This window comes from Naegleria gruberi (assembly GCF_000004985.1).
Source record: "Naegleria gruberi genomic scaffold NAEGRscaffold_58, whole genome shotgun sequence".
NCBI lineage: Eukaryota > Heterolobosea > Eutetramitea > Acrasida > Naegleriidae > Naegleria > Naegleria gruberi.
In genome coordinates this window covers 235,743-257,670 of record NW_003163269.1, presented here as the reverse complement: position 1 = coordinate 257,670, position 21,928 = coordinate 235,743, and the positions used below count along the sequence as shown (strand labels likewise).

The 21,928-nt window shown below is 33.9% G+C and overlaps 10 protein-coding genes across 10 annotated transcripts; 2 read left to right on the top strand and 8 right to left on the bottom strand.

Moving 5' to 3' along the window:
• Positions 1–849: 849 nt before the first annotated feature.
• NAEGRDRAFT_73145 (uncharacterized protein) lies at positions 850–2,073 on the bottom strand (the record flags this gene model as incomplete). The annotated part of the gene is made up of 1 exon (XM_002671802.1): positions 850–2,073. The coding sequence occupies one exon, from the start codon at positions 2,071–2,073 to the stop codon at positions 850–852; it is 1,224 nt and encodes a 407-aa protein (XP_002671848.1).
• Positions 2,074–3,226: 1,153 nt separating this feature from the next.
• On the bottom strand, positions 3,227–6,684 carry NAEGRDRAFT_59363 (pyruvate phosphate dikinase; the record flags this gene model as incomplete). The annotated part of the gene is made up of 1 exon (XM_002671801.1): positions 3,227–6,684. One exon carries the CDS (start codon positions 6,682–6,684, stop codon positions 3,259–3,261), a length of 3,426 nt encoding a protein of 1,141 aa, XP_002671847.1. The 3' UTR covers positions 3,227–3,258.
• A 418-nt stretch (positions 6,685–7,102) lies between these two features.
• NAEGRDRAFT_73143 (uncharacterized protein) lies at positions 7,103–8,135 on the bottom strand (the record flags this gene model as incomplete). The annotated part of the gene is made up of 5 exons (XM_002671800.1): positions 7,103–7,344; positions 7,452–7,537; positions 7,633–7,812; positions 7,905–8,018; positions 8,077–8,135. The coding sequence occupies 5 exons, from the start codon at positions 8,133–8,135 to the stop codon at positions 7,103–7,105; spliced, it is 681 nt and encodes a 226-aa protein (XP_002671846.1).
• Positions 8,136–8,401: 266 nt separating this feature from the next.
• NAEGRDRAFT_52668 (uncharacterized protein) lies at positions 8,402–9,721 on the bottom strand (the record flags this gene model as incomplete). Its single annotated transcript, XM_002671799.1, has 1 exon — positions 8,402–9,721. The coding sequence occupies one exon, from the start codon at positions 9,719–9,721 to the stop codon at positions 8,402–8,404; it is 1,320 nt and encodes a 439-aa protein (XP_002671845.1).
• A 1,206-nt stretch (positions 9,722–10,927) lies between these two features.
• On the top strand, positions 10,928–11,761 carry NAEGRDRAFT_73141 (uncharacterized protein; the record flags this gene model as incomplete). The annotated part of the gene is made up of 1 exon (XM_002671863.1): positions 10,928–11,761. The coding sequence occupies one exon, from the start codon at positions 10,928–10,930 to the stop codon at positions 11,759–11,761; it is 834 nt and encodes a 277-aa protein (XP_002671909.1).
• A 146-nt stretch (positions 11,762–11,907) lies between these two features.
• On the bottom strand, positions 11,908–13,278 carry NAEGRDRAFT_73140 (uncharacterized protein; the record flags this gene model as incomplete). Its single annotated transcript, XM_002671798.1, has 2 exons — positions 11,908–12,640; positions 12,779–13,278. The coding sequence occupies 2 exons, from the start codon at positions 13,276–13,278 to the stop codon at positions 11,908–11,910; spliced, it is 1,233 nt and encodes a 410-aa protein (XP_002671844.1).
• Positions 13,279–13,763: 485 nt separating this feature from the next.
• On the top strand, positions 13,764–14,537 carry NAEGRDRAFT_52666 (uncharacterized protein; the record flags this gene model as incomplete). Its single annotated transcript, XM_002671862.1, has 1 exon — positions 13,764–14,537. The coding sequence occupies one exon, from the start codon at positions 13,764–13,766 to the stop codon at positions 14,535–14,537; it is 774 nt and encodes a 257-aa protein (XP_002671908.1).
• A 228-nt stretch (positions 14,538–14,765) lies between these two features.
• Positions 14,766–15,902, bottom strand: NAEGRDRAFT_73138 (uncharacterized protein; the record flags this gene model as incomplete). Its single annotated transcript, XM_002671797.1, has 1 exon — positions 14,766–15,902. One exon carries the CDS (start codon positions 15,900–15,902, stop codon positions 14,766–14,768), a length of 1,137 nt encoding a protein of 378 aa, XP_002671843.1.
• A 272-nt stretch (positions 15,903–16,174) lies between these two features.
• On the bottom strand, positions 16,175–17,242 carry NAEGRDRAFT_73137 (uncharacterized protein; the record flags this gene model as incomplete). The annotated part of the gene is made up of 1 exon (XM_002671796.1): positions 16,175–17,242. One exon carries the CDS (start codon positions 17,240–17,242, stop codon positions 16,175–16,177), a length of 1,068 nt encoding a protein of 355 aa, XP_002671842.1.
• A 332-nt stretch (positions 17,243–17,574) lies between these two features.
• On the bottom strand, positions 17,575–20,885 carry NAEGRDRAFT_52664 (uncharacterized protein; the record flags this gene model as incomplete). Its single annotated transcript, XM_002671795.1, has 2 exons — positions 17,575–18,154; positions 18,211–20,885. 2 exons carry the CDS (start codon positions 20,883–20,885, stop codon positions 17,575–17,577), a joined length of 3,255 nt encoding a protein of 1,084 aa, XP_002671841.1.
• Between the last annotated feature and the right edge of the window lie 1,043 nt (positions 20,886–21,928).

Below are 21,928 nucleotides of genomic sequence, written 5' to 3'. Positions count from 1 at the left end.
AAACTATACTATAGAGAAGTGTTGGGAAATGGCACTGAAGGGGAGATTTATTATCGTCCTATTGATGATGATGAACAACAACCAGTTCAGTCAACTGCACCGAAACAATTTGTTGATTTTTCAGAGATTGACCGAATGTTGCATAAACTGGACTATTTATGTGGCTCATCAGCAGCAAAAAAGAATGATATCGAATCAATATTGGAAAAGTTTGCCTCTCCAGAAATTAAATCAATGAGTTGGAAAGAACATTTCCATTTCAAATTTCTGTTCTGTTTCGGATTGAATATTAGAAAGAGAGACTGCCAAAATCCTCTATCATTTCTAGAAGAATCACTAACCATAAGCCAACTCCAATTCATGAAAATGAAATTCAAAGGATGGGGATTGGGAAATATGTTGAAACGAGACTTAATTGCACCACTCAATCACAAATTTACATTCATCATGTTCAGAGATGATGGAACACCTTTTAAATTCGACAATGATGGATTCAATGGTCAGCAAATTCTCAATTATAGAGAATGCACACTCTTTGACGATACTGATTATCAACCAGGAATTCAAATTCATGGACTCTCTCAAATACTACTCAATTCAAACTCTGTTCAACTCAATGAAAAGGAAAAGGCAATGTGGGAGGATTATTTATCCTGTGTTCATTCATCGTACAGACATAAACGTGTGAACAAAATTCAACCATTTCAAAGAGTTGCACAAACGAGTTTCATGAGTGATTATCAACATGTTGAGCTATCTCAACAAGCTTCACAGGATTATCATCAAAATGTCTACCTCAAATGGAGACCCAATGTAACTTGGCATGAATAAATATAGATATATTTATTTTCAATTTTGTGGATTGTGTTGAATTTGCTTAATAATTTGTTCTATTTTAGCTCGGGATCCAATTTTTAATCCTAAAGCGAGCATACTGCTTGTAGAGGAGGGGAGACTCAAAAAGGCACGTCCATTAATTTCATGTTCTTTGAAAAGGGTTTCGGCTACATTAAATAACTTTTCATCTGTACGCTTAATGAACTTTAACAAGTCCTCAACTTCCATTTTAGAAATATCTTGAATCGTTTCAGTGATATTTTCATAGACTTTTAACAATGGAGTTGAGGTTGAATTTCCAATTGGAGGCAAATTAGTTTCTTCTTCACTATCTGATAGTTCAATAACATCAAGACTTGAATCTGCAGAAGAAGAAGTAGCTTGAACTCTATTATTTGCAGGTTCCAATTCAATACCATTCTTCCTCAATTCCAATAAATATCCTATTTGATTAGTATACTTAATTTCACATTCCAAAACTAAATCCTTCAATGAACTTAACGTTCTTCCCCTTTTAACCTCTGACTTGATTCCCTCCCCCAAACCAAGTGACATTGGAGCTTCCTTCAACATGCTACTCTTAATTTTGATATTTTCATTATCGATTTCAAAATGACGATTAATTGAAATGGAATTCTTTCGAGTCACTTTAGTTTTGAAAAATTTAAACTTGACACTTCCCAATTTTTTGAGAACTTCCTTATCAATTTCAGTTTCGTCCTCAGCTTGTTCATGTTTCTTAAGGATGAATGGATGAACTGTTTGGGGATTTGACCTTTCGGAAATGATAAAAGTTTCGGCATTTCTCTCACAACATCTCGATTTCATCTTTTTTTCATCAATGAAAACTTGCATTTCCAGATCCATGTTTGTTTTGTTATCAACTCGAATGCCTAAACGTATTTTAGAAGCAGATTGTTCACTCAAATCAAAATCCGTAATATGAGAAACCTTTCGTACGAGACGAGAATTACTTTCGAATAGATTGAGTTCTGCATCTTTGCATTCATTCCATTGTTTCCAATCCTTTGCATTCTTTTCATTCTCATCATTGTCCATTCTTCTGGTGAATAATGTAATATTGATGAGTTTTCTCAATTCTTCAATCGAATAATCCAAAGCAGCACAAGTTGGTTGACTTGAAGATTTGCGTTTCTTGTTGGGTGGTCTTGAAGTTGTGGCGGTTGAGTTTTCTACTACTTGTTCTTTGTTGCTTGCTGAATCACGTTTTGGCATTTTTTTGTTGTTTTTGTTTAGTGGTGTTTCGAATTGGTTTCGTCTTAAATAGGTTTGTCAGTTGGTAGAAAACACAAACTTTTGTTTTGCTGGAAAAATGCTTTGCAACCAGCAGAACCAGTTTACAATATCCGGAAATTTTTTGGCGCCAAATCTTCCCTTCAATAATTGGATGAAAATGTTGAGGAAAGGAACTTTCTAATAAAGATTTATTGAAGAAATCTGTGAATTTTAACCAAGTTATGTGTGGACTTGGGAAAGTACCTACCTTACGAAACTCAAAAAAATGAAACCAAACGAAACTTTAATTCCCATCATTTCATACAACAGCGACACGAGATTGGACGAAATTAAACATGCCCTGAACAGTATCGGATTTTTCTATCTTGTTGATCATCCATTAATTCCATTAATTGATCAAGCTTTTGAATTTTCAAAACTGTTTTTTGAATTGCCGAAACAAGTGAAACAAGAACTTCATACAGTGAAGGGAGAAAGTGGTTACATTAGTACGAATAGTGAGAAATTAAATGGAAAGGACATTGATCTGAAGGAGGCTTACAATGTTCGAATGTCCAAGTCGGATGTAGATTATGGAAAAGTTTATTTTCCTAATGAAGATGAACATGGTTCTGTTAAGGGATTTGAGGAATTTTCAAAGAAACTATTCTTGGAATTGCATGGTCTATTGATTGAATTATTGGGTGATTTACAGAGAGGATTGAGTAAACAAACGGATGATTTTGCTCTGGCTCACTCTGAAATGGAACATAGTTTGAGATATTTACATTATCCTAAACTTGATTCAAGTGCTCCAAAATTTAGTAATGGATGTGGAATTCACTCTGACTATGGTTCAATAACATTGTTATGTCAGGATAGTACAGGTGGTTTGAAAGTTTTGGACCGAATCACTAATGAAATGATTGATGCACCTTGTGTTAAAGATGCCATTATTGTAAATTGTGGAGATTTGATGCAAGAATGGACTGATCAAGAATATAAGAGTGTTCCTCATCAAGTTGTCCTGTCTAATTATGAATCAGATAGGTATAGTATTGCATTCTTTGGACAACCAGACAAGGAGTTTTTTATTGAATCTGTTAACAAAACAGCTTACCAATATTTACTTCAAAAGTTTGCAGAGACGTATGGAAATTAGAATATTTATATATTTATTTACATTTAATCAAATAATTTGCATACTTCAGCAAACACTTCTTCTTGTGTCTTTGAACTATCAATTGTCTTGACTCTATCAGTCTTCTTAAAGTATCCAATAACTGGCATTGTTTGGTCGCTATAGGTCTTGAATCTCTTCTTAATACTTTCGGCATTGTCATCAGATCTACCACTCGTCTTACCTCTTTCTAACAATCTTTGTTCCAAAATTTCTTCTGGACAATCAAAGAAGAGGACAAACTTGAATTTACAGACATGAGCTTCAAAGTCAACAGCTTGTTGCATTTCTCTTGGGAAGCCATCGATCAAGAACGTAGCATCCTTTTTAGGATGGTTCAAAATAGCATTTCTTAACAAACCAAGAGTAACAGCACCAGGCACAATCTTACCTTCCTTAATGTATGACGAGATCATTCTACCCTGTTCTGTATCCTTAGCAGCTTCAGCTCTCAACAAATCACCTGTACTATAATGGATAAAACCATACTTTTCAACAAGTTTGGCACATTGTGTGCCCTTTCCTGATCCTGGACCACCATTAACACAAATAACATTTCTCCAATTCTTGACAGATTCTTGAGCAGCAGAAAGTCTAGCGATTGGAATTCTATAAGGTGAACAACTGACATATGAAAGACCGCATTGGTACAAGAATTTAACAGAGTGAGATTCACCACCATGTTCACCGCACAAACCAACAGTCAAACCATTCTTTGCTTCTCTACCAGTTTGGACAGTGAGTTGAATAATCTTTCCAACACCTTCTGTATCCAAAACTTCGAATGGATCATTTTCAATCAAGTCACGTTCGAGATAATATTTAAGGAATTTACCACTGTCGTCTCTACTGAAACCAAAGGTCATTTGAGTCAAGTCATTACTTCCAATACTGAAGAAATCAGCAACACCAGCAAGTTCTTTAGCCATCAAAACAGCTCTTGGAGTTTCAATCATACAACCAACTCTGTAATGAATGAGATATTTTCTGTCTTCATGCTTGGCAAACAATGATGAAGCAACTTTTTCAATAATTTCCTTTTGGTTGACAAGTTCTTGAACAGATTGAACTAATGGAACCATAATATCAACAACAACTTCGCCCTTATGAGTAGCATCAATAGCAGCTTCAAAAATGGCTTCAACTTGCATTTGAGTAATCTCGGGGAAGGTAATACCCAATCTACAACCACGATGACCCAACATTGGATTCTTTTCCTTGAGTTGAGAGACAGTAAGGGTAACATCCTTAACAGATTCACCAAGAGCCAAAGCCAATTCTTCAATTTCTTGTGGATCTTCTGGTAAAAATTCGTGAAGTGGAGGATCTAACAATCTAATAGTGACCTTCTTTCCTTCCATAGCATGGAAGAGGGAAAGGAAATCAGAACGTTGATAATCTTTGAGAACATTAATAGCTTCTTGTCTCTTTTCTGTGGTGGAGGCAACAATCATTCTTCTCATGTCAACTATTCTTGTCTTTTCAAAGAACATGTGCTCAGTTCTACACAATCCAATACCTTCAGCACCGAATTCAACAGCCTTATGAGCATCGACAGATGTATCAGCGTTAGCATAGACACTCATAGTTCTGTACTTCTTTTCAATATCCATAATTCTGACAAAGTCAGGTTGAGAAATACCTGGTCTAGTTGTCTTGAGAGCCTTACCGTAGACATTACCAGTTGAACCATCAATAGTAATAATATCACCTTGATTAAAGAGGGTTCCATTAATTGTACAAGATTCTTCACTAGTGACATAAAGCAAGCTACATCCACTTACACAGCATTTACCTTGTTGACGAGAAACAACAGCAGCATGAGAAGTAAGACCACCATTAGTAGTCAAGAAACCTTGAGAAGCATGCATACCAGCCAAATCTTCAGTGCTTGTTTGTTCTCTGACCAAGATGACATCACCATCTTCCTTTCTGGTTTCAGACATTTTAATGGCTTGTTCACTGGTGAAAGCAATTCTACCAACTACAGCACCAGGACTTGCTGGTAAACCAGTTGCCAAAGGTTCGTGATGAGCCTTTTCAGAATCATCCAAGAATGGATGGAGCATTTGGTTGAGTTGAGTAGCATCAATCTTTGAGATGGCTTCTCTTTCATTGATAAGACCTTCATCTATCATGTCACAGTAAATCTTGAGAGAAGCTTGAATTGTCTTTTTACCATTTCTGCATTGCAACATATAGAGAGTATTTTGTTCAATTGTGAATTCCATATCTTGGACATCCTTAAAGTGCTTTTCCAATTTGGTACTGATTTCCTTCAAACTAGTGTTACATTCTGGGAAGTTAGTAGCCAAGGTTTCAATCTTTTCTGGAGTTCTTTGACCAGCAACAATAGCTTCACCTTGTGCTTGAATCATATATTCACCATAGAATAGATTTTCACCTGTTGAAGGATTTCTACTGAAACAGACACCAGAACATGAACGTTCATCAACATTACCAAAGACCATGGATTGAATATTTACAGCAGTTCCCTTAAGACCAGTAATGTTGTGAATCTTTCTATATTGCACAGCACGCTTATTGTGCCATGAGTTAAAGACAGCAATAATAGCTCTGTACAATTGTTGACGAACATCTTGTGGGAAGTCTTCACCTCCAGTTTGTTCGAAAATAGTAAGTTTGTGATCTTGAACGATTTGTTGAATTTCTTCCAAATTCAATTCAGAATCATGAGTAATACCTCTCTTTTCCTTTTGCTTTTTGATATTGTCTTCGAAATGTTCTGGCTTGACTGACATGACAACTTCACCGAACATTTGAACGAGACTACGATATGAATCCCAAGCGAATTTTTCATTTCCACCAAAGTTTTTAACGAGTTGAGTAATATTCTTGTCACAAATACCAAGGTTAAGAATAGTGTCCATCATTCCAGGCATTGAAATGGCAGCTCCTGATCTCACAGAAATTAAGAGAACCTTATCTGTATCATTTTCATATGAATCGGTAAATTTCTTTCCAGTTGCTTGTTCCAATTTTTTGAGATATTCGTCGACTTGTGTTTGAATGTTTTCTGGTAAAGTGAGATTCTTTTTTTCAGCTCCTTCTTCTCCTGCTGAAGTAGCAAGGTTATGAAGCTGGCTAAAGTGTTCACAGGCTTCTGTAGAAACAGTAAATCCAGGAGGAACATTAATACCTAAATTGCACATTTCGCACAAGTTAGCACCTTTTCCTCCAAGTAGTTCCTTCATATCCTTATTCCCTTCAGTGAGGTTTTCCTTAGTTTGACTGTCAAGACCAAAGAAGTAACAGAAACCATCCTTCTTCTTTGGTGCCTCTGGTTCAAGTGTTCCTGTCATGACAGCAGTGGTAGTATTAGTGGTGTTATTGACAGTGGCTTGTTGTTTTGGTTTTTCTTCGACGGTCTCAACTACACCGAGTGTTGATTTTGAATTTCCGCAACCCATTCTCGATTTAATAAATAATATAGTAAGTAAGGTGGTTGATGATGATTTGGATTTGGATGATGAACTATACAAAATATATAAAAACCCTCACTACGATAAAAATTTGTTGCAACAACAACTGAAAGAGTGTAGAGGGGAGAGAATTGAGTTTTTTTTTTCTAAAGTAAATTTTTCAAGCGTAACAGTTATGATTGGTTACTCGTTTACGATTTGGCGGGAGAAGTTCTGACCAGTAAAGTGAGACGCAGATGAATTTTAATGAATTTTTCCATTGTAACATATCTCGCCAAATCAGACAAGGAATTTACATTAATTGGGACTTACAAGTTCTTAATTTTCATGTATTCCAACATTGAGAAAAAGATTGTTTTCTTGAATTTTTATTAAATTTCATGTCCACATGTGAATGACTATATCATTAGGTTGGACACATTGAAGAGTAGTATTGTACTTTACAATTGGATGAGCAAACATCTATGGAAGCTTGAAGACTTGCTGTTTGACTTGAGAATGCAAATGTATTGAGGAAGTAAGTCACTGAACCCATACTTAACGTGAATGTATAAGGTAAGGCATTGTTATTACCTGTGAGTTGGCACATGATTGATTTCATTACATTACTACTCAGAGAAGATTTCCATATAATTGGTACATTAACATCTACATTTCATTCCACATTATTATTTGTATTTTCAAATAAAATTATTAAATTTAAATTGAATTAATTAATTAATTAAGGAATAAAGTAATTTTCAATGAGTACAAACCTTGAGTAGTTTGTGGACCAACAGGATAACTCTCCGAAGCACTCGAACCGATCACTTCCGATCCATACATGATTTCAATCTTGACTCTAAAATCATCAATTATCACATCAATACATAAAATCCACACCATCATCATCCATCAAGAATTAATATTTCATCATCAAATTATCATAAAACCTACGCATTCAATGATATATTAAACAAGTTACCATTCGTAGCTCGCACCACAAAATACGAAGCAATACCCAATGTTGCATTATTATAGGAAAAGGTACACGAACTTCCAACACAACATGCCGAATTATTGCTCTTACTTTGAGCAGGACAAAAATCCACTGAAAATTGAGTAAAATACAATTGTCTAATATCATTCCGATAAAGATGATGATATTCCAATCAACAACAAAATATGATGATGAGAATGATGAATGATTCTAATATATATATACATACTGACTAACAATATTTGGACTTCTTGGGAAGAAGACTGCAGCCAAGACGACAGCAGCAATGACAGCAAAGATACAGCAACCAAGGATGCAAACACCGACAACGATACGACAAGCACTGTTTGTGAATATTATTTCAACATTATATTGGACTTGTGATTCAAATTTGAACTTACACTTGTTTTTTGCTTTCCTTGTTGATGGAATCGAACTGTGGATGAGATGATGAAATCATGTTGGATGATGAGATGGTTGGTAGACGAAACTTACATCGTAATTGTTCATTTATTGCTATTTTTTTTAATTATGTTGCTGTCACTTGTCAGTAAAAGTTGACAACAAGAATTTCAGTGAAAGGAAAAGAATGCGACCACTTTCGACTTGGGTGTTATCCTTAATCCGTCTCAAATTCCACATTCCTTCCAATTACATTAAACAACACTTTTACAATCTTTGTTCAATATTACCGTAAATAATTAAGATTAGTAATTTTTATTCATGTTAATCCTTCATTAACTCCTTTTCTATAAGTTCTGATTCACTATCACTGAATGAATTATAGTGAACATTAAGAAATGTCAATCGATTCAATTTCCTAATATATTCAGCACCTTCGTGACCAATATTATTGGCTGAAACATCGAGGTAGGTTAATTGTTTCATTTCGCTAATGTGTATAGTTCCCTCATCACCAATATTATTATCATAAATATCGAGTTTAGTTAATTGTTTCATCTCAGAAACATGTTTGGCCCCTTTTTCTCCAATATCATTAGCAAAAATCATGAGCCTAGTCAATTGGTGCATTCTGCTGATATGATACGCTCCTTCAGATCCAATTTCATTACTGCCAATTTCAAGAATGGTCAAATTATTCATTTCACTGATATGCTTGGCACCTGTTTCACCAATGTAATTCGAACAAATATTGAGATTTGTTAATTGATAGAGTTCACATATGGATTTGGCACCTTCTGAGTCAATATCATTCCTGCTAATATCGAGATTAGTTAGTTGTTTCATTTCGCTAATGTGCATAGCTCCTTCATCACCAATATTATTATCGTAAATATATAGTTTGGTCAATTGGTCGAGTTTGCTAATTTGTTTAGCTCCTTCAGAACCAATGTCATTGTTACTGATATCAAGACTCGTTAATTGATACATTTCACTAATAAATTTTGCTCCTAAATATTCAATTCCATTCCTGTTAAGGTTTAGAGAAGTCAGTTGTTTCATTTCAGTAATAAATTGAGCACCTCTATCACCAATACAGTTGCGAGCGATATCAAGTTTGGTCAAATTCTTCAGTTCACTAATGTATTTAGCACCTTCAGTCTCAAGACTGTTGTTTCCAATATTAAGCCTTGTTAATTGATTCAGTTGACAAAGACATTTAGCTCCCTCTACACCAATGTCGTTACAATTAATTACAAGATTTGTCAAATGAGTCAAATTACCAAAATGCTTAACCCTTTCATCGCTAATTTCATTATCACTGATATCAATTCTTGTCAAATTCTTCAAACATTCAAAAATTTGACAATTAAACAAATTTCCTTCTTCATTCTTTTTAACTGTGAAATTTGAAACTCTTTCAAGAAATTTTCCCTTCAATTTCTGATCCGAATTGCAGGTTAATGAGAGTTTACATCTTTCCAAAATGACATGGTACCACTGTTTGGAAACTAGTGCACAATTCATTACAATAAATGTAAAATCATTACAAAATGATAAAATTTCCCAAAGAATATCACCACATGGAAATTGATTTGAAATTAATTGAAGATCATCAATTAACACTGTTTGTTGTTCAGTCATATTGACGTTTGATGGTCAATCTCAATGGTATTTTTTTAATTCGAATTGAAGAAAATTATCCTAATCTGTTTTCAGACCTAAACCTTTAGGCTAAACACATCTATCACCTTTTCTTATTTTCACAAGTAATATTTGCAGTCTTGGTATTGAAAATCATTTGTGACCGAAATGCCTTGTTCGACAAGTAAGGACACTCATGAAGGACATCCTTACTCCACCTCAAAGTCAAACAACCTTATCATTACTGTAAATTACTAGTTATTATACAACCACAAAAAAGGTCTGTGACCACTGTCAAATTTCACAATCCCAAATAATAAAATTTTCCAAATGGTGGAATTTCACTCTAACGGACAAAATCAAAATAGACCGATAATGGAAGCAAGTTGGTACTGTGTGAAAATTTGCTCCACCTTACAATTTGAATTCAATTTCCTTACAATAAATTATCAATAACAGATTATAATAGTACCGTTGATATTCCACTATTTAATTCTCTGTTATTATTATTAACGAAGTTTCAAAAGTAAATACACATTTTGAAATTCACGCGTCAGGAGAACTTTCATCCTTCCATGCTCATCATCATCAACGTTAAAGTTGCATCATCATCATCATGACGATCGTATATTAAATTATTATTGTGCATTGATGATGGTCATGCCTATTTATTTAATAAGAGTTTGTCTAGTATTACAAATCGGATCGGCAACAGGCGTGGTGAACATCCATTTTAATTACGGTTCAATTAGGCTTCAGACCTCAACAAAATCGACATTAATATTCAACACAAGATGATCAATATTAATTATTAAAATAATCATCATATAATCCTCAATCAATGATCCTCCACCATTCTCGTCCACCTTATCAATATTATTTACTTCCTAATAACACAAATTGCTTCATACCGCACAATTTTGGACTTTTCAATTTGTAGGATCCGTTGTTGGAGTAAAAATCAAAAAACAACAGCTTCAAGCATCACCTTGTTGATGATGTTTCAATTATTGAAAATTTCCAATGAGGCTGTGAAGATGATCTTGTTGTTGTTTGAACCATAAAGGCTGGTTGGTGCAAAGACTGTATGCTCAAACTTTTGAAAAAAACCAACACACTCAACACCCACTCTTATATTCATCATCATCTCGAATCAGTATGGTGTTCATCGATAGACTTTTACAATTCATTCCTAATGGTGAAGGAATGTCCCAGTACATTCACGATTTCAAGTACATTTACAATGAAGCACCAATATCTCACTGGATCTATCCAGCAACAGCTGTTGTTGGTTATGGATTGTCTCTTTATTTACTTCCACTGTATATGAAAAAGGTTAGAAATAATACACCAATGAAACATCCACTCTTGGAAATGTTCATTAAATTCCACAATATTTTCCTCAGTGTGTTGAGTTTGATCATGGTTTTGGGATTTGTTGGTGAAGCTGTTGAAGTTGTTAATGAAATTCCAGAAGCTAGCTTTATGGAAAAACTCTCTGCCTTAACTTGTGATGTTCCTAATAGAATGGGAAAGGGTGCAGTTCCTTTCTGGTTGTACATTTTCTACTTGTCCAAATATTATGAATTGTTAGATACTGTCTTTTTAATGATCAAGTGTAAGAGTTTGACTTTCTTGCATACCTTCCATCACATGATTACCTTATTATTGTGTTGGTATGTCATTTTGGAAAAGTCACAAATGATGTGGTTCCCTTCAACTTTGAATGCTGGTGTTCACGTTATCATGTATTTCTACTTTTATGTTTGTACTGTTAAGAATTCTCCAATCTTTACTCCAGGTTGTTTGAATGTTATCAAGCCATGGATTACCAGAATGCAAATTATTCAATTTGTTTTTGATTTGGTTGTTCCAAAGGTTTGGTTGTGGTTCAAGTATGGAGATAACCAAACTTGTGCTGGTAATTATTATCCATTCTTCTTGGTTGACTTGACTGTTGCTGCCTTCTTGGCCTTGTTCTTGAACTTTTATATTCAAAGTTATAAGAGGAAGAAGACTGATGTAAAGAAGACTGAATAAGTTATTCCCTCAATAAAATTTTTGCTAACCTTAATACTATTTTAATCAGTACTGTTATTGTTGTTGATCCATTCATGAAATTTGTTTTGTACAATTAATTATTATTTATCTACTGATCTTGTGGAACATTTGCTAAAGGGTGACAGTTAAAATTGTCTCGATCCAAGGGCAACAAACATGCTTAGTAAGATGGCACCTGCATAACTTGTGCCCAATGAAAAAACAAATCCTCTGTAATATCCTCTAATTCCCTCTTGTTGGTAAATCTTTTTCATGGCATCCAAAGTTCCTCTATAGAATAGCTGAGTTTCCTCCTCCGTGTATAATTTTCTAAAGACAGCTTGAGCTTTCAATCGATCACCAATGAGACGGAAAGGATAAGCACTGAGACCAGCAGTGAATATACAACCTTGACTATATAAGAATTTCTCACTCAATGAATAATTGTCACTCATTCCCAATCGTCTCAATGAATCGAATAAGGCAAAATAGATGCCTCTATAAACAGCAAGACCAGATACAGCAGCTGATAAACCAGTATAGAATCCTCTTATTCCTTCAAATTGATAGATTGATTTAAATGATTGCCATACATTGGAAAAGTTGGTCTTGTTCACCATTTGCCAATCCATATTATATTTCACTTCATGGAGTGGAATTAAATTGGATTGCATTCTTGTTGAAACAACACTGAATGGATAAGAAATAAGGAAGGATGCAACAGCACCAGATATTACAGAGGTAGCCAACACCTTTGTATTTAAAAGTTTCTTTCTTGGATCGTTTGGATCTTGTTCTACAAGAGTTCCCATCCAAGGTTGAATAAAGTTGTTAATTTCATCTGCAAATTGTAATTCCACTACTTTTGCACATAAGCGACTTTCCGAAATATTAATAAATCCAAATTGATTTAATTAAATATTAAAAAATCCATAATAATAAATTTCCAGATTAATAAAAATCCAATTTCCAAATGTTAATCCAAATATTAAAATCCATAGTTTATATGGAACCTACCCATAAACATCGGGAGCCAATCCTCTCCACAATGTTCTATCCTTTGGAAGTTTTTTCAAAGCATCAATGGCACCTCTAAAAGGAGCCTGTTGCTGTGGTTGTACCAATGATGAAGATACTGCTGTTGGCAAATTTGTATAAAAGCTTGTACCATACGCATTTGGAAGAACATGTTGTGTTCGGAGAATGGTTGAAATTCTGTCCAATGGATGAGCAAACAGACGTGAAAAGAATGTACTTGTAACAAAATACAACATCATAGCCTGCTTTGGATCGATCATTTTCAACCTTTCCTGTTGTTCTGGTGTTAGTGGTGTTATGAAACTTCTTGATGAAGAATTACTTGTTGTAAATATTGTATCGATGGGTTTTTCCAAGATGAATTGTTTATGTCCAATCTTATTGGTCATTCCATTGTCGTTATTATTATTACTATTATTACTATCATGCTTTGTGTTATTGTTGTTTGAAGAGTTTGATGAAGGTTGTTTTTCGGACATTTTTTTTTGATTTGGATTAACCTTACTGTTTTTCTCTGTTTGCAATGTTTAGTTTCAAACTTGTTATTTACTGGATGGAATTGGTTCTAATTTTCAAAACACAAAGCATGCTCATTTTAGTACATATGAACCAACGTACATTCTTTGTCATAATTATTTAGACAAATGGTAAACCTCGCCTTCCCTTAAAATAGTTACTTCGTCTTTTGAAAGATATACTTTAATTTCTTTTATAGAATCTTTCACAGCAGATGGAATCCAATGTTTCCCAACTATTCTCAAACAATCCAATCTTCTGACTGTAAAACAAACAGGTATAACCATTTACTTCAAACTAGAATCTGAGAACGTTTGAGGAGTGTTGTATTATTAGACTTTCCCGCCAAAAATCTACACAAAATCCAAACAATTCCTTAAAAAAAATGCTCAATAGACCATCAAGCTCAAAGCCAGCAGGTGTTAGTTCACGACCAAGTACGGCAGGTATGCTCGGCAGACCAAATAAACAGCCAATAATATCGGAAAATATTGAAGCAGCAAACAACATTATAGAAACCTCAGCGAGTAGTATTTTATCAACAAGTGTAAATAATCTTGATCCGATGAATAGCATCAATTTGAATACAACAAATATCACCCTCAATAATACAACCATGAATAATAATTATACATCAGTTCAAAATAATAATGCCACTTCATCGTTTTATGTGATTGTGAATGGTGTAATAAGTCATGCAGAATTTCCTGGCAATATGAATATTTCGTGTAGTTTTCAATTTGTTTATGGGCAAGATTGGGAAATTGCAAGAACAACTGGAGAAGGAGTAAGCTTGGAAAGTGGTGTGACACAGGTTGCAATGAGGCCAAGAGGATTCAACTCAAAGTATATTTGGAATTTCCCTCTGGAGATTTGTTTTAGAAGTACAAATCCTTATGGATGGCCAAAGTTGTGTCTTGTTGTTCAAGAAGGAACTGGAAAGCAAAAGATTATCGGATATGGATGGTGTCAAGTACCAATCGGAGCTGGAAAACACAGTCTGAAAGTTAAACTGTTTAAACCTCAAAGTACATCCTTAATACAGAAATGGATTGGTTCCGTAAAGGGAGTGGCCCCAGAATATTTCGACTCGACAATGGTTTGTAAAGGTGAAGGAAGAGAGGTAACCAGGACTGAAAGTGTTGGAGGAGAGGTGACAATAGAATTAAATATTATGCACAAGGGAATGACTCAGTTTGGTTTTGAACCATTTGTTCAATAACCATTGTACAATACAAATTTTGATTATTAACAGCAAAATCCTCTATATTGTGAAGTTCTGTGATTTGATAATAATTTGCTTGTTTGATATTCGAAAAGGAAGCACTGTCAAATGTTTCAAAGTCAATTGAACCTACCTTATCAAATGTTAGCTAACATTTTACTTGTATTTGGTTCAAATGCTACAATTGAATCAGTTTTATTGTGAATAGTTTAAAAAAACTTTAGTTTACAATTTCTTCAGAAATCGATCCAATCTTAATGAAAACATTTTTTCAAACTTTTCTTTCGCGTTTGCACTTATTTGGTGATTGTGGCAAAGGATCCGGATTTCACCACTTCTCTCAAATAATTTCTTAATCATTGCATTGTAAAGTGGTTTTGGCATGTTCTTGATAAATCCAAAACATCCAAGCATTGGTCTGGTTGAATGATTGGTGAAACAATTTTCATAGTTATTGAAAAGTTTTTTGTTTTCTGATAATACTGAGGCTACCAGTTCAAGAGAGATTGTAGTACTAATTTCTTTGTTTCCATATCGTTGTAACATTTTGTAAACTGTTTCTGCTAATTTCTCCTTCATCATTTTTGAAAGATCTGAAGAATTTCCAATATTAGAAAGATATTGTGGCAGATTCGAAACAATTTCTCTAGAAATTTCTCTCAATATCTGTTGATCGTGTAAATTGATAAATAGAAAAAGTGCATCCCCTCTTAATTCATTTCGAATATTAAATAAGGCAGCCCTGAGTGGTGTATCCAAATTGTTGATGAAAGAAGGCGGTTTTCTTTTGCAATATTCGATAATTGCCTTTCGAATTAATCCGATTCGAATAACAAATCGTCTATTTTTCTTGATTTGTGGTCCACCAAAATATATCTGATTATCAATCAAGGAATTGGCATATCTTTTCATCACTGCATCTCTCAATCCCACCATTTCCATCAAATGAGTTTCGTATATTAATCTCTTCATCATCTTTCTTGATTTTGGAATAATTTCTTGCACCAAGTTTCGTCTCTTTAAATATTCACAAATAAATTTCAACATTTCCGAACTGCCACTATAATAATTCTCACCAACAGCGAAAAATTGCTTGTTAGTTTCGGTTGGTGGCAAAATACACTTGTATCCCGAAGCTCCTTTCACAATTACAGAACTTTCTTTTCTTTCGTCCACTTTCTCTGGACTAATTACTTCAGTTTTGGCATAAAATGGTGCAGATGGTACTTCAACCCCCTCATTATCGGCAACACCCAAGTTATAACTTTCTTGTGGATTAGGGGCATAACTCCTCCAAAATGCAATAAAAAGTAACCAATTCAATATGAAAACAACTGTCAGTACCTTGTTGAAATCGTTCATTTTTTTTAAAAGAATTCGAAAGATAAAAAGGCATGGGTGGAGTTACGCCACCAACACTTCAGATAAATGAGCTGATCGTGATGTTAGAATTACACTACATGCCTCATTCATGAATGGAATTCACACAGAGTTTGAATCGATATTTTATGTACTAGAATTTCATATTGTGGTTCTTGATCTATTTTTACAATTAATAATAAATTGAATGTTCAATTTATCTTTCTATTTAGGAGGTTGTTCATAGGAATTATATCTTTATTTTGTACAATTATTTACAGTAATTTCTTTACAATATTAATGATGGTTCTACCATTCAGAGGTTGTAAAGGTCTATTATTTCCAATATAGGCAGAGCCAGTGTTAATTTGAACTTTTCCCAAGTTGGCACCTTCTGCAATGTGTGGCTTATTTTGATTCATGAGTTGTTGTAATGTTGTTAATTGTCTGGAGGAAATGTAATGATAACCACCACTCATAATGTTTGGATTAATCAAATTCCACATGACATTTTCATTACAATTTGGAGTTGTTAAACTTCCATTGTAAACAAAGTATGAATAAAGTGGATCAAATTGTTGACGTGCAGTAACTAGGTCGAATAATAATCCTCCTGTAACAGTGGTTGGAATTGGCTTTCCAATAACTCTTGGTTTCTGTAAAACATTTTGAATGACAATGTCAACAAGTGGATTATCAATAGCTCCCAAAAGAACCTTGTACAATATTCCAACAACAGCAAGTTTTGGAACTAGAGCTTCACTTGTATTTGAAGGAAGATCATTTCTTTGGAAAACCAAATGTAACTCCAAATCAAAACTCTCAGAATTGACCAAATGTTCAGAAGGTGAATGTAAGTGAAATTGTTTCAAATAATATGGCACTGTTATCGAATTAAACGTTTGCCAAGTATTATTTCTAATCCAAAATGATCTCTCAATCGAAATTGACTCCTCATTCACACTCTCCATCACAATAGTATGATTATTATTAATGACAGAAAAGCTAAATTGTTGAAAAAAGTTATCAATTCCCCTAAACACAATCAATCTCTTATCATCCGTAGAGAAATCATACATGATCAAACTCTGTGCCTTGGCATTCATGAAATAGGTCTCATAGAGTGTCGTTTGATAGAGTGAAATAGAAATGGGTGATTGTGATCTTCCTCCACATGATGAGAATGGACATTCCTGTTGCCATATAGCAGCTTTCTGATAGGACCAATGAGTACATTGTTGTTCTCCCTTCAACAAGAAAGAACAAGCCTCAACCGATAAAATTGTGGCTTGAAAGATTACTAAACATGATATTAAAGTAGTTACAAGAATTCTAATGTTCATTCTCTTCTCTCCAAATAGATAAAATCTAGATATTGAAGATTAATAAATAAATAGAAAAGATAATTATTCCGTGATGATGGTGATGATAAGCTTGCTGCTTTGTGCTGATGATGAAATTTGCTGAAGAAAAGTAAATCCGCGCCCAAATTTCGCTAATTATTTTTTTTCGCGTTTTTGTTATTTGCGTCTCGTTTTGGAACATGAAAACCGTTCCCAAGTATCCACAAGATTCTCAGTGCTAAACAATTTAATGATTACAATAATTTACAATAAATTATGAAGAAAATTTGCTTGATTGTATCATTGAGAGATTGTGTTGGCATGTAGCTGGCTTATCTGAAAGAAATGCTAATATTCAAAAGGGTTTCCGAAATTTGACCAAAGGATGGTCTTTGATTTGGAGCTTGAGCCCAACACTGTTTCATCAATTCAATATATTGTTCAAGAGCTTGTACTTTGTAGTTTAGAGAGGCATTATCAGTAATAAACTCATCAGCCCACATTTCCAATTCATTTTCATTCGAGAAGGGAATGCTTGGGCGTTCTCCTCTCACTACTCGAACTGGAATACTGTACATTTCATTAATATTATTTGAACCACTTCCACTTGTTACGGATGAGGAGTCAGATGTAGAGATTCCTGAACTTCTATTCTTCATCTTTTTAGTATTTTCAGAGAAGGGAGCATCCTCAAATAATAATTCATACATAATCATTGAGAATGAGTAGACATCGACCATGTGATTGGCATCGTGTTTGTCATTGTTGAATATCTCAGGTGCACAATATCGTAATGTACCAACATTCATGGTCATGGATGAATTTTCAGTTCCAATAAATCGACTCATTCCAAAATCTGTTACCTTTGGCTCAAAATTACTATCCAATAGAATATTTCCAGGTTTCAAATCTCTAAAATTATTTGATAATTTCAGTATTAATCTCAATAAGACTATTCAAATACATACCTGTGAACAATCATTTGTGGTCTCAATGAATGCAAGTAATTTAAACCTTTTGAAATTCCAAGAACAATATTAATCTTATCTCTAAAACTGAGAACCTTCTTCTTAATCTTGGATTGATGAATTGCCTTGTCCAAACTTCCATTAACTGAATATTCAACTACCATGTATTGTACATTGAGACCGAAACTAATACCATAAAATGAAATGACATTGGGATGACGTAAGCTTGCTAATAAGGAAGCTTCATGTTCAAATTCTTCTAATTGATTTTCAATATCAATATCGGTAGAATCATGTTTGATACTTTTGAGGGCAACGTCAGTTTGTTTCCATCGCCCCAAATATACTACACCATTCGATCCTTCTCCTATTTTGGAAACAATTTGAATGTCACTGATTGGAATTATCATATTAGAATGTGTCAAAGATTTGAGGAGACCTTGTTTCTCATCATTGGCATTAATATTTCTAAAGAGGTAATCTTTCAATTGCTTTTCAATTCTTCTCTCCTCTCGTTCTCTCTTGTAGAATATAAACAACTTTTTGAGTGCAAACCTGTAAAGAATGAATGAAATGAATGGTATTATTATAAGCAGGGAAATAAATGAAAGTACAGAGGAAATGATAATAAGCAATACATCTTGCTTGACACATTTGTATCCATTAAAATTGACCTGTTGTAAACGATGATACTGTGGACATGGAGCAATGGTGAGATGCAATTCACTAATTACAGTAAATTCTGAATAGGCAATGACCAATTCAACAGTTGTAGATATCTCTCCCTTATTATTCAAATCAAAGAGCAACTTAAAGTCCGTATTTGAGGTAAAAACTGTGTATAGAGTAATATTTGCATCAGAGGATATGACAGGTTGATTATGAGAAGATTCAATTCTATTTCCAAATATGTCTTCAAAGGAATATTGTAATTGTATCGTTTCACCTGGATAGACATCAAAGTTCTTTCCTGAGTCTATCTCAATATTATTCATGAGTACTTTGAAACTCTTCATAATTGAGCTGGCAGTAGAGTTTGCATATTTATCAACAGGGAACTTGTCAACTTCATACTTTTCAAAGAAAAAGTCTGATCCAAATTGAGCTTCATTATTTTGAAACACAATATCCTGAGTTTCAAAGGTAATAGATGGTACTCTATCAATAAAAACAGCTCCTCCCTTAATGGCTACATTATTTGTAAAATTGGAGGATCTCCACTCTAGAGAGTTTGTGTTGGAATAAAGAGCTCCACCATTACCGCATTTAGCACAGTCTGTAACCTTATTTCTGTTAAAAACAGTATTGGTATAGGTATTTCTAATGGATGCTAATACATATACAGCACCTCCATTCAATGCCATATTATCTTCAAATACACTAGAATAGGTATGGAAATTTGATAAAGCTGAATCCATATAAATAGCTCCACCATTTGATAATCTGCTATTTCTCAAAAACTTGGAACCTTGCACGACAAAATATGTTGGTGAGTCGCCATGATTTTCCACTTGAATGGCACCATTTCTATTCTCAATAAAATTAGATGATCCCATATTAGTTTGGTAAACTCCTAAAAACGTAAGTGCACCCTTATTTCTAATATAATTCATGTGATCAATATTTAAAGTCCTAACAGTAGAGAAGAGAGTACTTTCTCCATAATTATTACAATTCTCAAAATTGAACCTCACAATTTTAACCTCATTGGCTCCATCAATTGCAAATGATGAACTACTATTGGAGCAATCAAAATAATTCACATTAATATAAAAGACAACTCTTAATAAAATTCTAGAATTGTTAACAGCAATATTCTGCAATGTTGAAGATACTGAATTGCTAATCGTCATATTAGATTCGGTAAAATTACAGTTCATAACATTAGTAATTGATTCTAAATTCATCTTTGAACGAACAATTCTACTCTGTGTAATTTCAATCACTGGTCTATCGTCCTTATTCCTCATATAACTCGTGACACTATCATCTCCAAAAATTGAATCCTCAATCACTGTATTCTTCACAATCATCCAAGTAAATCCTCTCTTCAAACTCATCCCTCTAACCAGACAATTCACAAATGAAAATCCATCTCCTGGAAATATTTCCATCTTGTCCACAATTAAATTTTCAAATCCCATACTTGAAAATTGAGCTAACCATCTCTTATTTGCCAATGTCACTCTATTAACTGTACTGCCACTACTATTATTTGTATTATTTGAATCATTGTATGAGAGAAATATAAAAGTACTCGTCAAGGTCATGGTACTGAATGTTATTGGTTCATATTTAATACAATCTCCTATTAGATAGATTAAAAACTTGTTTGTTAAATAATCGGTCGATCGTGAAATCAAACCAGTTAAATAGAGGATGGAGGAGCAGGCTTTTGAAGGCTCGGAACAATCACCACTTTGTGTGCCATTCGCTTCATTGATATAGAATGTTTTATTCCTCTCCACCACCACTGCTGCTGTAGCAGAAAGTAATACATTTGATGATGATGAGGATGATGTTATTATAGTTGTTGATGATGAATTATCATCTTGGTTATTATAAAGTGAAGATGATGCTGATTGTTGTGGTAGCAGGATGTAGGCACTGATTATTCGTGTTGTTGTTGTTGCAAATAAAAGAGAAAGTAATAGTAGGAGAAGCAATTTGGACATTTTTGTTGTTTGAAATCCAACTTGGATATTATGATGGCAAACCAGCCGGCTAATTTTATTTGTCAAATAGTTTGATGGTGATTATAATATCTTGCAATAGATATTATTCATATATGAAAATATGTGTTACTTGTTTTTGTATTATGGTGGAAACATCTTTTGGGGACTTTCACTTTGCTCTTGGTAAAAGAGAATTGGCAAAGGGCATCTAGACAGGTAATTTGATGTGGATTTGAAACTAGCACCTGTGTGTCGTTGTTACTTCATTGCAGGTGAGAATAAATTCTTGATGGTGTTTTTTTTTGAAAAACCATTTATAATGGTGTAACGGTTTTGCTGGGCGGTTTTTGGTTTTTTGTCATCTAATGGTTCTTAGCTAAGAATGTTATTCAAATAATACTACAAAAAGATTCTATTTTAAATAATTGAAGGTAATTTCAACTTGTTCCATTGAAAAAGATAGAAGCGTACAAAAAAGATCGATCCCCGTACCTCTTCCATGCTAAAGAAGCGCTCTACCATGTGAGCTACATCCCCTAACATTCATTAAGAAATCTATTCAATTAAATATTAGTCTTAATACAAAAGTGAAAATAACCAACTAAGCAACGAACAAACTAGTTTTTACTTCGATCTGTTAATCATGTAGCGTGCTTTTGTTCCAGTTGAGAAAGGAAACAAATTATTGGGAGTATTTGAAAAGAGTTGGTTGGTTGCGCAGTGTTGATAAAGAAATATTGATTGAATGTTCTAAAAAAATGGAAATTCAAGATATACTTGAGTGTCGTGGTCGAACATAGAATAGCTATTAGAAACTCTCTTCGAATAGAGATTCTGATTGTCTGTATTCATTATTTAAAGAGTCTAATTGGTGTATGGATAGAGAAATTCTTGAATTGGTGGCTAGCAAATATGGATATGTGCCAAATGTCAATAATTTGGAAAAGGATTTTGAATTAGGCAAGATGGCTGCCAAAAGTGGACAACAAATCAATCCAAAATTTTCATATTTCCCAGATAATTGGAAAGAAACAAGAGAATCA